General features: G+C 32.1%; 1 protein-coding gene across 1 annotated transcript in view; it reads right to left on the reverse strand.

Moving 5' to 3' along the window:
* Window positions 1-261: 261 nt before the first annotated feature.
* The window catches only part of LOC124354361 (diacylglycerol kinase epsilon-like), a 41,239-nt gene continuing 26,070 nt past the window's right edge, over window positions 262-15,430 (reverse strand). Inside the window, exons 9-11 of the mRNA XM_046804752.1 lie at window positions 12,650-12,830; window positions 12,312-12,448; window positions 262-7,867 (exon numbers count right to left, since the gene is read on the reverse strand). Of these exons, the coding sequence (XP_046660708.1) occupies window positions 7,733-7,867; window positions 12,312-12,448; window positions 12,650-12,830 (453 nt within the window). The 3' untranslated portion in view covers window positions 262-7,732. The remainder of the gene's footprint in view (window positions 7,868-12,311; window positions 12,449-12,649; window positions 12,831-15,430) is intronic.

Below are 15,430 nucleotides of genomic sequence, written 5' to 3' on the forward strand. Positions count from 1 at the left end.
TTGTACATGTATATATATTAAGGTTTTTTAATAACTCAAAAAGAGGATAGGTTTCAATCCTCTAAACATAGTGTTATACAGTTTGTAACGTATAACGATGGTATATGTCTGAAATCGTATAATCCTTCCAAAGTATGGATGCCGTACACTCTCAATTTGGCTATTTTTTGGCATACTCATTAAAGGACTAATTAATTACTCAAATATATACTGTGTTTCAACTTCAGGACCTTTTTGATGTTTAGGGCAAAATAAAATGCGTTTAGAAAATAACATAAAATTTATTTAAAGACATTACTTAAGTTTTTAAACTATGTTCATGTAGGACTAGATTTTATAACTACCAGACAAGCATTCATCATCAGCACAGATCATAATTTACTTAATTTGTAAACAAACAAAATTATAACAATTTGGTGTTAAGTAAGAAATTACATTACACGCCAAAGTTAGTAACAGTAACCACTAAAAAGTTGGTCCAAGACAGTGCATAGTTGAAGTTAATTCCTAGAAACTAACAATTTCAGTGGAAACAACCATTGTTCCACACATTAATAAAATGTGGGAAAAGAGGTATATCTGTTTACCAGATGTTTTAAAATCAAAATGGGTCTTAATGATCAACACTGTTATAGAAGTAATCAGAAAGATAAATTCTATTTAGAAAATAGGAAAGCAATTTTAATGGCGTCTACATTAAAGATTAAATTACCTGATGTGCAACGAATTGTAAAATGTTTACATAGTTTTAGTAAAAAATCGACATCAACATATAACTTTTGTGCTGTGTCTGAAGAAGATAGCCTTTCTATAGAACGGCCTCACAAATAAAAAGTTATAAGTATTGGTTTGTGTGTTTTCAATGTAATAATTGAACTAGGAAAAGCCAATAAAAGCTCCATCTTCAACACATATGTCACATGTTTGCAACACTCACAATTATGGTTATTTAAAAGTAGTTCTAAAGATTTGTAACAGCCTTTTTATAAGCCTACATATTTGCTCTCTATAATGTTCAGCCAATATTACTTTTATTGAAAGTTAATGTCTTTGAGTTATTAATAGTAATTAACTGTAAACACTTTTATAAATATTAAACTCTGTGTTAAATAATAATTTAGATGGTATTAGAAAAACAATGTTGCATGATCCCACTGATGGGTATATATCATCGAAAAAGTGTTAATAATGTGTAACAAATAACAATTTTAACTGTTTATTTAAAAATCTATTTTAAAACATTCAAAAAATTAAATGCAAGGAGTTTTTAAATACAGTAATGTTTTTAATCATTGTACGGGCCATATTTCATGCTAAACATTTTGGTTGTATATTCGAAAAGCCGATGAATTTTACAAACACTACAGATAACCTTGTCTTAAAATTCAACGTTAAGCCAAACATTACTGAATCGAATATAAATTGAAAATATCAAACTCACTAGGTTATCAATTGTGTGGAATTACTGCAACAGAAAAAAAAAACTATTTCAGAAACCAAAATGAGATCACTTTATCTTTTAAGTCACATTTAAAATGATTACTCAAATCAAACCCTTTAAAATGTACTAGCACACTATTGTGGATCTTTAGACAGATTTTAAAACGGCATTACCATTGTCATGATTGTTATAATTACATACTTAACTTTCAATTACAGGTTTATTATATCTACTCATATTTTTCTAATCCTTAGAGCAGTGAACATAAATTTATCAACAGCGTGTAATTAGCATACAAATATCTTTAATTCCTTAAATTTCTATATGAATTAAAATTCCTAAACTTATTATAAAAAGAAAAAAATTATAGCTGAATTTGTTAATTTTTGTATAATTATACAGATTAAAATTTATGATAAACAAACAAAACATGGGATTTACTTGGAGATATTTTTTGGATAGGAAACGCTATTAAAGCATTTATCTAGATGCAGAGTTGGGTTTGACGAATATGCAATTACATATGACACACAACTCAACACAGAAACTCAGCAAATGTGCACAGAATTGACATTCTCCAGCATGTTTTAAGACATGCAACTTGTGAGAGGACTAAAATTCAACAGATTTCCCATAATTATAGTCTCAAAATGTAAAAGAATTGAATGTTACACAAACATTTGGTGTTTTCCATTTCATACAAAAGTAATTCTATTAAGAATATTACTTAAGCATGTTTTTTAAGTCAGCACCATTTTAAAATTCTGCTGCCGTAGAGCTCGAGTTGGTGTCAGAACAGCACAGCCTAATACACCTCCATACTTTGGCCCCTGGTGCCATTAAGGCTAGTTGTGTTTACATCTGTTTATGCGTATTTAAAATGCCTCTGTCAATTGAGAATCCCACAGACTGTGAAATATGCACTGTTATTTGTTCTCTTAGTACTAAAGGCAAGAGAAACACCGTCAGAATTGTGAAGTGTAGAGACAAACCATTGTGAGTGATGGAATGGCATGCAAATACATAAAAAGATACAATTTTGTGCATATTTAGTGAATGATAAAGTGAAAACACTTTTATCAGGTGAGTTTCCTCGAATCCCAAGAAATTTTCTCTGTGAACTTCTTTTAACATTTAACCATCAAAGAAAAGGATACTTTTTCTGCATGATAATCCCTGTCATATGCCACAAAACAAGCTGAAGATCTGATCATGACATTTGGCTGGGAACAATTTGATTATCCTCCATTGAGATCCAATCTGGTGTCCAGTGATTACCTGTGATTTTAAACTGAAAAAGTAGCATGAAGGTCAGCACTATTTTGTTACAGCCACTCTTAAATCAGACAGCAATCTTTTATGACAACGGTATGAAAATAGTTGCTTTTCAATGTAATAAGTGCCTTTGATGGAAATTTTGTGGAAATGTATAAAAGTGTGGGTTTTCTTGTAAAGTACAATTGTTAAAAAACGTTTACTTCTTTTTATATATATATATCAAGATGGTACTTGGTTTAAAAAACACACCTTATAGCAACAAAATATGAAATACAGTAGTTTTTCTAATAAGTAAAACTATAACGGTGATCTAAAATCAATGCTAAATATGCAACATTTATTAACTACATTAGTATATACATACATTGTTTATCATCTGGAAGCTAAGCTGATTTTTTGGTGTATGTTAACTCTAATAATACAATGTTTGAAGAAATTGGACTCAGAAGTATAGGAAAACTAAAGAAGTTTCTTACCTTAGTTGATAAAACAATATAAAAAATATTTAAATGTAACAATAACAAATACACCACAAAACAATTACAGGACAATGGTAAGAGTGTGCTAAGCACCAAGAAAGTGGCAACTAACTCCTCTGTTGGCTTAGTCTATAAACATAACACTAGCGTTAGTTTTAAATTTATTTAAAAATCCATTTTCTGTTTGCTTGATAAGCCTTCAATGCATTTAAATCCAAGAATTCTTAGATCTTCGGAACCTATACATGTAACACATAGTAAAAGTATAAAAATTTGAATGAATAATTTATCTTATTAACTCCACATTAGACGGTTATCTTTATATTACAGCATTGAATATGATAAAGGGCTGTATTTTGGGCTCACCTAGAGTCAATACCTAGATACGCCAATGTCTATGATTGATTAAAACTAATTATAATTATTAATAGCAAGAGACTAGATTACCAGTGCAAGTGCATGTGTACACTGGTTACACTTGTGTACATAAAAAATGAGAAGTTTTAAACATTTTATTATCTATTCAATATAATTTGTTTTATTTTTATAGTTTATAAACAAAAGATTACTATCTGGACACTTTGTATCAATTATATTTTACTGGGTATCTACAAACTCCAACCCCCTCGTAAGCTACGAATGTGTTAGGATAAAATCTTGTATTTCAGTGAATATTACTAGGATCTAAATTTATTCTGTAGGATGAGTGGGGCAATTTTGACTCCCTTCCCAAAATGAGGCAAATCAAAAAATATTGTCAATTTGTTAAAACTTTTTAACTAATATCATGAGGATAATGAATGATCATTCCAAACCTTAATGTAGGATTTACTTTCATTTAAAATTTCATCCAAACAAATCTAGACAAAATATAAAATAGTACAAAATTTATAAAAATTAAATATTTTTGTTATTAAAAACTACAGTAAACTATCAAAAGAGAATACTATGAATGTAATTGCAATGCGGAGAATGTAATTCTTATATGCTTATGTTCTCTTTTAATGGGAAAATATTCCTACATTTTTTTTAACTTAATTAGATAATATTTTATTATCAAAATCAATTCTGTACAACTAAAAGTAAAGAAATTATGTTTTGTAAATATTGTATATGGAGCTCTATAATGTGGAGTACAAGATGATCTTACGGGTTCAGACACAACCTGTATACAGTTATAATGTAGCAACTATTGAGAGAAGTATCCAAAAAAGTACAAACTTGGCTAATAATTATAGTTTAATTAAGAATAAATAAACAATAAATCAACACAACTAAACACCATTCATGTTGAGTGAACAATACATTGATTGAATTGGGAAAACCCTAAATTTGTTCTTAATAGTCTCTGGGTTTATTAGAATACTAGAGAAAAGATATATTCCCTTAACAAATCCATTTGTGTTTTTGACTAGTTCCAATGAAAAAACCAATCTCTGTCTCAATTGTTTCAGTTTATATGTATATATAAACTGTATATTTCCATGCCATAAAGTATCAGAGGTAAAACCAGGTACTTTGCAGTACTTTCAAAACATGTATAAATAAATACAATACAACTAACAAACAATAACAAATAGCAACTTAACATATTAGGTGTCAAAATGTTCAGTTTCTTATTGGCTATATGCCTTTTTATGAAAAATGAGAAAATCACAAAATGGGTATAGTATATAAAATTAATAAGAAACCCTGTTTGAAGTTTTGTAAATAATACTTTTTGCCTAATAAACTAAACATATTTTACTGTAGGAATTGTGTTTTCATAAATCTAAAAAATGTAATGAGAAGAAATAAAAATGTTTAAAACATGTAACAAAATGACTTAAAAACCCTTATTTATTATTTAAGTGGAGATTTTATACAGCCATTATGACAAAAACGTGCAAAAAAAACACTTAACAACACTCCATCTGTTAGCCAACTAGTGACTAGTTGCTAAAAAAATGTTTCTACAATGTTGAACGACTAATCACTAGTCGATTTTACAGTTATCTTTTAAATCAAACTTTTGCTATAGAAAATAACACTAAAGTAGGACAAATATTATATCAAATTAATCAGGATATTTCACAGATTAATTTGATATATAGTTTATTGAATAGTAATAAGTATGCACTGAAATTATAAAGTTGCAAAACAAATGTTGGTTTACCGAGTCTGGTCGTGAACGCAAAGAAACGGGGACTCTCTCCCTATACTTTTGCTGCGGGAAAGTTTGTTTAGGAATGAGTTTGGCTACATCACTGCGTTCAGAATTTCCTTCTCATCAAGTTCCTCTGCTTCAAACATATTTTCATTGCTACATGACGCGAAGAAAGATCTTCAATGCAACCTTTGTGACATTTCTTTAATGTTAGATGTTATTATTTTGTTATTTCTCATAATATTATTAGAGTGGTGTTAGTATCAAAAGACATCAAACTTTTCCTTGTGAAACTTTCCATCAAGTGGTTTAGATATCTTCAAGAAATCTGTAAATTATTGTTTATTTTGTGAACAAACTTTATAATTTCGAGAGAACTATGGCCGTCATAGTGATGCACCGGCCTTACTAATTTTTACTTACTAAACTTTTATTTGTGAATTCTAAGCTTTTATCTATATTTTAACTATATGGTAAACAATGGTTTTATTTGTGATTCATTTGTTGGACGACAATTGAATGATATTCACAGGTCTATAGGCTGAAATTGTGATAAAAAAATCATTATACTTAGGCCTAAGCCTAGATTACAAATACGGTTTATTTCATTATTTTTTTATTTATTGGAACACTAAAAGTTACCTAGTAAATAAGCCAGATGAACTTAGAAAATTATTATTAAGACAATGAGATTTTATTATAATAAATTTACTTTATTTAAAACATTTTCTGACGGTATATTGTGTGTTTTACAACTTTTATTTCTTGAAAAAACACTTCTTAGGGTTTGCAACAAACATTTTTACATACAAACCTATAAATAACGAAAAATATATTTTTATCCTCAGAAATGTTATGCTCTACAACATAGAAAAGTTCTCAAAATTTAATAAGCATACAGGAAATATCTAAAAATGTTAAAGTCATTTTTTGTAATAACACAACATTTCACAATATTTGCCAAAAACATTTTTGGAAAGTGGATTTTTTGAATGTGTTGCATAAAAAAACCTTTTTTTTAACATTTTGTATATTTTTAAAGGTAATAAAAAAAATTCTATTATTTATAAGGCTTTACTTATGGACATTGTTGTTCTATTTTTTTCACTTATAATAAAACACAAAAACCTAAATTGAAATTTAAAAATTAATCCAAGTGCATATAAATATTCCTTGTTTCGTACTGAAAAATTAAATATGGAATAGTGTATACCTTACTTCAATAATAAACATTCTGCATAGGTTTGAATGAAGGTGTGCAAAACTAGCAAAATAGTGCCTTCTATTATAAGAATTTCAACTGCCATATCAAGGGTTAAGAATCACTAATCCTTATTTTCTAACTAAAATAAAAAGGATTCAGGATTTTTCTAAACATTGACAAATGTCCAGAAAAATTCTGTTTCCTTCACAATCCTTCCATCGTCAAAAACAAACTTCAAACAAAGAATAAACTAAGAATTTGTAGTAAAAGTATTAGAAATTAGGGTCACAAAAAGAAAATAAACATCAGAAGAAACAATTCATAGACAATGACCTAGTCAGCTATTTATTTTCACAGCTGAAGTTGATTTCAACAGTAATTGAGTATGAAATTGGTTTAGAATGACTATCAGCTGAATCAATGTTCAACAAACCACCAACAGTCAACAGTATACAATATTAAAAAAGCAGTGATGAACATTACAACACGCACGAAATGGTAACGACAAATCACTACGGTAACATTTCTTGGACCAAATTCTGGTGATGAGAAATCGTCACCTTGGCACTCAAAAGGTTTAAATTAAAAAAACATGATTTACAAAAACGAAAAAGAAGATAGAATTACAGACTAACAATGATTTTATAACATCAAAACTAGATTCTAGAGAATAAAACTTAATTAGTATTTTTAAAGTAAGAAAGTTATGCTCAGAACCATACATCAGTGTATTTTACCATTCTTTTCACAAAACTTTTTTAAACGTTCTAACCATCAATTACAAAAATAAATAGTAAGTAGGTAATAAAAACCACTAAAAAAATAACAAATATAAAAATTAATTTAAACCTCTTCGAAATAACTTAAAAGTTCAAACATGAGACAGATCACAAAATGCAGATTTAAAGATATTAACCTTTTCTTAAATTCTATAGTATTTGAAAACAATACTTTTTATTGAAATAAAATGAAAATTCAACAGTATGAACTTATTAGCTTACTAAACAAAAAACAAATAACAATATTAAAATATAAATGTTCAATTGTAAAAAATCAATAAGTACAAAGATAAGTAATACAATACTATTGTATGACAAGGTAATGTATATCTGAGGAACATTCGTTGTATGAGACTCCCCAACAGATCATCAATTGGGTGAAAGAGCAAACATTGTTTCAAATACTCAGTCCAAAGAGTCTTGAGATCTTTCCAACTTTAGGACCGAAGCTTGGTTTACAAAGCTGACGTTAATTTCCGCTCCTTGTTGGTCCCAAGGTTCTCCATCCACCTGCATCGCCATCTTCTGTTTTAGTTTTATCTGTAAACAGACATTCAATTTAGTACCAATTCTCTCTTCTATACCTCTCCTATTCCCTTCACCTTTCTCACCCTCCTCCCAAGTCCCTTCACACCTCACCTCATACATTCTCATTTTCTCTCACCTTACACTCCCCTTATCGTCTTCACATTCAATAAAGAACTAATCAAACAAATTTTTGCATTAAGAACAAATCTTCTATTAGCCTTCAATCTTCCCTTTCTCCAAAGAATAATCTTATCAAGAAGAGTACAAGAGGGAGTCAGTACAATACAAAATAGACAGTACTGACCAAAAATGCAATGGTCCGGGCAGGATGTTATCCAGTATTATCTCTAACTCAGATTCAAGTCAGATCCCGTTGAACATGCAGCCATCGGCTCTTTGTCTTTAGATTAATTTAAAAAAGGCATAATTTACCATATAGAGGGTGTTTATTTGAAAATTTCAAAGTGGTATTAAAAGACTTGTAGCCCAAGTATCAAAATTCTGTAAATGGGAGTGTATAGTACTAATTGGGGAACAAAAAAATTATTTTCAAAATAGGGGTACTCACCCCCATGCCCCCTGTACCCAAAGCCAAAATTTTGAAATTGCAACTAATACCTTGTGACACCTCAAATTGAAGCTCATAAAAATGCTGTATTTTGGTGAAAAAAAATGAAATCGGCCAAGCCATTTGGTATTAGCAGCCAATAATGTAATTTCTTACACAATTATTAGTCTACAAACTACTTTACTACTGCTAATAACAACAAAATTACTCACTGAATACTGTTGTAAATCATTTGTAAACTTCACATCAAATGTTCAAATTGGTAGCCATTGTTGTTCAAGCAAAACAAATAACCAAATTCAAATTCTTGCCTAACCTTTCTAAAAGTTTCTCTGGTTAAGCGTCTGCACTCAGCAGTGATGCTGTTTTCAAGTCTTGGACACCAGTCGGATGTGTTTAAAAACTACTGATTTCAAATGACCCTACAAAAAAAGTCTAAGGAGAAGTTAGATCTTTTTACAGGTTTTTGTAAGATTAGCAAATATGTCATCTATTCCTGTCGATGATTTAGGTTTCAGTGTCTATTGCTTAGCTGATTATTTCAACAGTTTCTTCACCTCAACATCAGAAAAGACACTTCAAGACAACAACATCAATACCAGTGAACAGATTCCAGTTTCGATATTAACATCTTCAGTCAAAAAAATACTTTCCCAGTTTTGGGTTTCCAGGTTTGTCTAAAGATAATCAATGGATTTTTAACTCAAATTGCTCCTAATTTCTTTGGTTTTCTTAGGAATATTTCTGGAAAAGTTTAATATGGCGACTTGTGCAGTTTGGTCAAGATGACTGTTGTGCGGATTTTGTCAGGTTCCATATTTGTGCAGATCCAGTCTATTGAGGATTTGGTTTTATGTGTTATTCTAGTTGGCGGTAGCTTTAATCTAGTTATGTTAAAACAGGATAGGAAGCCCTCTAGTTTTTTGCTGTCGTAATTTTCTTGTAGATTGTCAACATTTATATCCTCCATAATCAATATTTTTTTAATTTGGAGAGGTTGGTCTAGGATGTCAATTGCACTGTCCAGGTTGGCGTTTGGAGGTCTATATACTCCTAACACTAGCAGGGTTTCCATTTTTAGTTTTATTTCAAGAAGTATTGCTTCACACACAAGTTGTTTCATGTCCACTTGTGCTTAGGAACTTTGCAAAATTTTCTGTCCTATTTTTATATAGACTGCCACACCTCCTTTTATATGGTTTCTCCTGAAGAAGTCCCCAATCAGAGAATAACTACATATACAAGTGTTATCTAATTTTTCTTTTGATAGTTCATGCTCCATTATTATTAGTACATCTGGTGTTTCATTACAGAGGAAGTGGGAGAGCCTTTCTACTTTGTTTGACAGCCAATCAATATTTCAATGTTCAACTGTTAGAGAGGTTAGTTTTTTGTGAGTGCTAGAGGATTGACATGTCTTTGGGAGTTAGGTATATTTTGGTTTTCTGTTGAGTTTTTAATTTTGTTATGTTGTTGGGCACGCTTCCTTAAAAACAGGTGCATTGAGTAATGTTATGTTAATAACATTTTCCAGTGAATGCTGTTCAGAAGATGAAGGATTTTTGTTTTCTAAGCTCTGTGGGTATGGTAGTTCAATGTTTCTTTTTCTTTTTCCTAGGATTTATTTTTCTTTGCTGGAACATTGTCTTTTGAGTTCAGAGTCTGATTGAAGATTAATTAGCACAGGTTGTACTGTCTTGCTTTTCAGTGCTCTATGTAGTCTCTTCACTGTAATTTTTCCTCATATGCTCCTTGAAAAAGTGACTATGTTTCATGAAGAAATCTTTATAATCATCATCTTTTCCCTTTACTTTTGAGTTTAGTAGAGGGGAGTTGCTCAGCAGCATTTTTAGTTTCATGGTGCCAGGTATTTGATTTTTCACCAGTTATAGCTCGAAGGGAGACACTTAAACATATTTACCCTTTTCCCTTTGACTGCCTGGGGCTTTGTCAGAGTATTCAATTTGATTCTTTGTGCAGGACTGCTTTCTGCCAAGGTATTTTTTAGTTTTTCTTGCAGTTTTGGCTGGTTCCTGAAGTCGGGGATGAACTGCTTTCTGTCAACTTTTTTTCAGTTTTCGCTTACTTGCAGGTTTGGCTGAGTCCTGGAGTCAAGGATAGACTATTTTCTGTCAAGCTGGTTTTCAGTTTTTCTTTGCAGGTTTGACTGATTTCTGAGGTCAGATATTGGTTTTGTTCTGCCACGATGCTATTCAGTATTTGATCACAGGTTTGTCTGGCTCCTGAAGTTAAAGTATTAAGAGTTGTTTCAATCTGGTCAAGTTGATTTTTTACTTTTTATATTTAAAATTGAACAGAGATGGAGTTGTCCCTATTTACTTGGGTCTCTTGCATAGGAAGGGAAGTTTGTGTTGCAGAGTCCTTGAGATTGTTTGCCTTTATTTCTTGGATTTCAGTTTTATTTTTGCCGTACAGTAATATTTTTTTCCAGTTCTCCTATTCTTTTTACATAGCTATCAATGAGTTGTCCCAGTTTCAGGTCATGCTTCTCATACATACATTGTGCTTCAAGGTGAAGTGTCTTCTCTTTTGAGAACTGAGTCTGGAACTCTGTATTTAGCTGTAATATTATCAATGTGTTTCCTCTCTTAATTTTCCCATCTCCTCCACTTTATCCTCCATAGTATTTAGTTTAGTGTTTAACTGGACAATTTCTTCTTTTAACAGTTTATTTTCTTCAATTAATGCTAACCCTATTTTTGCAGCCATCTCCAATCTGTCCTCCTCACTCTTGTGTTTTCTAGATATATATTTTCAATAAGACTATTTGTAAGGTCTTCAATAGTGTGTGTATGAACTATTTAATGAGATTGGATCTGGTACCTCTTTAGATAAGTATAGATACTGGTCTTCCCTACATTTTATGCACTGCCAGGTTTCAATTTTCTGAGAAGTTTATTTTTTTCAAATTCTTTTCTATAGTATTTTGACATCCCGCACGATAACATTTGTTACAAGGACCTGTGCATTTTATACCTGACAATCTAACTCGAATATTACAGTTGCCACATGGATATTTGGAGGGCATTTTGTGTTCTGCCCTATATAAAATAAATGCTATTTATTCTGTTGCAGTTTAGTTAAAACGGTAACTATATACATATATTGAGGTAAGGAGTTGTATTGAGGCACTTGACAATTCTAGGTTTCATTAGTAGCTAGCAATAAGTAGTGAGCAGATGTCTGCAGTCAGTTATCAGCAGCCACACTGTCAGCAGGTGAGGTCAGTGCTCTCGGCTGGTCAACACACTTCACCTGTTGGTATAAGGCTTTTCACTATAAGTAACAAATCATTACTCTGTGATCACTGTTTTTTTTTCCAAGTCACTACCCATCCTTTGCATTTTTTGCAATCTACCCAAAAGTAAAACTAACCTTAAAGTCGACCCTGGATACAACAAAAACTGATTCACTAGAATCTGGGCGTCCAAGGGTGGTACATCACTAAACAAAAATGTCGAGATATTGTAGTAAAAGGACTGGTCAATAGGTGTAGTTTTCTACAGAGGATGATTGTTGGAGTAGGTGAAGCTCCCTTAATATTAAAAACTTTAAGCCCATTAATACCCAGAAAATCAAACAGATCAATACATTAGTAAACAATGTAAAAGTAGAGGGTCAATACTGACCACATGGACTTATACAGGTTAAAGCTGAGGGAGTATTGTCTGCTTTGACTGGAACAGAGCTAGCCTCAGGTGACATACTGAATAGTGCCCATTATCTCTTCTCATGGCGTCTCAACAATAGGCGGCCCTACACCCAACCTTAGTTATCCTGTCATTCTGAAAGTTCCACAAAGCTCCTTTTAGGACTAAACGCAATGAGGAGTTTTCTTATCCTAAGTGAACATAACATAAAATTTACCTTGACAGAAGAAGCCTGACCGATATAGTGAGGTGTCGATAGTCCCACCTGCAACTGGGCTATGTGGAATGACGAATAAACAGCAACTACCTCCAGCTTACCATCACTAAAACTCTGCTCCGGCAGTTCTGGAATTTCTGCAACAAGTATGAGAAATTTTGAATACATTATAAATTGATCTATGATATTCAAGAAACCTAGAAAATATAGGTTATAACTACAAGAAGCATAACTGAACTAAATTTGTCAGTATCACAAATATATATTTTAACCTGTGATTATAACCTTTTCTTCCAAAGTATTTTAAAGCATCAATCCTTAACAATCAGAATCCCTACCTTGTCTGAGGAGGGACCAGAGGTCCACGCCAGCACCCCAAGAGGGAATGTTGAGTACCACCACACTTTCTATATCTGGCAACTGTTGCCGTTCCCCATCCAGATATAGCTCCAGCTGGTCCTGCAAGTTCTGACACCTGCGTTCCACCACCTGCTGGGTGCCGAAGGTCAGGTAGAGCATCTATAACATGGAAAAGCACAGAGTATGACTACAAAATTGGCAAACAACATATTTTGCTCATAAAAGATATCTTGAAACCCTTATTAAATAAAATGCCTATCCATTTTCAAGAGATCCTATCAAAATAAATAATTAATCCTTCTCTAAAGGGCCCCATACACCTGCGAGTCTGGCTCACGAGCCTGGCTCGACTCCCCTAGAAATGGACCAAATCCGTCAGTGTATGGACAATAAAGAGCCGAGCCGAGTCAAATTCAGGCGAGCCGAGCCGGATCCGCCACTGCTTCCCGTGCGACTCGGCTCGGCTCAAGTATCAGTTCGCCAGTGTATGGCGCATTACGGATCGGACTCGTGCACCCACCATCGAAAAATCTGTTCATTCCGTTTTCACTACTGTAGGCCAAACGTTACGCACCACTCGTTCCGCCAAGGGTAAGGTGTTTTGTTTGTTTTGAGTTAACATGGCTGACTCCAAGTTATTTATGAGCCCTGATTTTTTAAAAACATTTATTGAAGAGTATCGAAATTTGCCGATAGCATTTATTATGTAGATCGGTAGCCAGAAAACGGAGAGTAGCAGTGAGGCGTTCCTCTGGTGATATAGCGTTTCGCATTATAGCGTCTTTTTTTGTTACAAGCGGTTTAACCTTGTCCAATAACATGTTAAAACTTTCAGCTGACATCCTTAATTAGTTCTGATAGTCTTGGCGACTATCATTCCTAACAAAATTCAATAAATTCATGTGACTAAATCTCTTTCTATTTATTAACCAATTCTTTGACCACATTACCCTTTTCTTCCGTTTCTTCTTACATAGCTCATACAATACACCTAGCTCATCTAACACTATGACCGCAGCTGCAACCTTCTTCAAAAAACTCATGTTTGCAACTGGGCGAACAAGATTCGTAGGTGTATGGTGAATAATCAGCGGGTCCGGCTCGCGAGCCAGACTCGCAGGTGTATGGGGCCCTTAAGGTATTTATAACTTATAATAGTGTATTAATAAATTTTTACCTAATTTATTTATAACTTTCCTACAACAATTCAGTAACAGTAACTTTTGTCTTAATGTGTACTACAGTGTTAAACAAATACAGGTCTATGTACAGAAAAAGTGCCTATTATTTGCCCGGTGACAGGATCGAACAGGCTATCCTTAGGTTATTGGTGGTCCAACCTGGTAACACTATGCCATCCCTGCGGACAAACCTCAATTTTATTTTAAACTAGCAATTACCCACGGCTTCGCACGCGATTTCCTACAGAAAAATTGGGACATAGGAGGCATATTTCTTTTGAACGTTGTTATTATCCTTCTGAGATAAATGATAGTCACTGAAAGATACTCCAAGCTCATGATCTATATAAGATTTAAATTTTAAAACAGTCTCAATATGCACCTGTGAAATAACTGGAATTTTTTTCCAATATCCTGTATTAGCCCAGAGTGTACAGGAGTCAAAAATTCAAATTTATTAGTGCACATACAATGTAATAAATGATGGCGCTCAATGTAATTTTGAAACGAAAATAGGCATATTTTAGGTACATATTATTACAGTCTAATGATTATGAGCTTCAGATGTTAAGCGAAATTGCATATGGTTTTTAATTTAGGTTTTGCGTATGTATCACTTCTGGATCAAATTAGTTATATCTCCGATGCCATGATTGAGCTTGCTTTGTTGTCTCGATCGAGAGAATATGTATGCACGGAGTTCTGAGAACTATACTTCTGTCAAAAAAAACAACTAAGGTTGGTTTTATAACATTCTTTATATTTGTAGCCAACGTAAGATAGTAATTTTGATATCTGCATTGCTCTTCTGATCAAGCACGAGCATGGTTTATATTAGATAAATATGGCAGTTAAAGGAGAATTTTTACGTAAAATTTGAATTTTATTATCTGGATAGTAAAGTCTATGCTTAACAGTGATTGCAGAAACAGTTGAAACAAAATTTGCTGATTCTCTTAAGCTTACTCTATTATTTCAAACTATATATGTAAAGAAATGTAAAGTGGTAATTAAATGGTATATAAACATATATTTCTTTTGTCACATTATATATGTTTACAAACAACAGCTGATTAAATTTGACAGGCTCTTTCACTTAATAACATATGTTTGCTGCAATGCATTTCTTACGGGTATTTCCGTAACTTTTAGAGACCAATGGGCCGAAATCCTGTGAACTTTTATGATATTTTAATATTTATTATCCTATTCCCGATGAAGACAATTCCAAACACACAAAAATCATCAAAATCGGTCCAACCGTTCTTGAGTTATAAATAGTGTAACTAACACGACTTTCTTTTATATATATAGATAGATTCATTTATTTTCATTGCGAAATTATCTATTGTAATAATTAGGGTAGTACAATCAGTTTTTAGTTGGATTAATTTTTTTATATCAGAGTCACAGCTTATTAAGATAGTTTTCCTGTCAAAATAAAAAAATGTATTACTCCATTAATTATAAGCATATGCAATTTTAATATTTCAGTCCTCATTTTCTTCAGTAATGTTTAATATACATAATGTCAAAATTCATATCTTTAAATTACCCATTTTTTATATCCCTGATTTC

The sequence above is a fragment of the Homalodisca vitripennis genome, chromosome 2 (genome assembly GCF_021130785.1).
Source record: "Homalodisca vitripennis isolate AUS2020 chromosome 2, UT_GWSS_2.1, whole genome shotgun sequence".
In the NCBI taxonomy this organism is placed as follows: Eukaryota; Metazoa; Arthropoda; class Insecta; order Hemiptera; family Cicadellidae; genus Homalodisca; species Homalodisca vitripennis.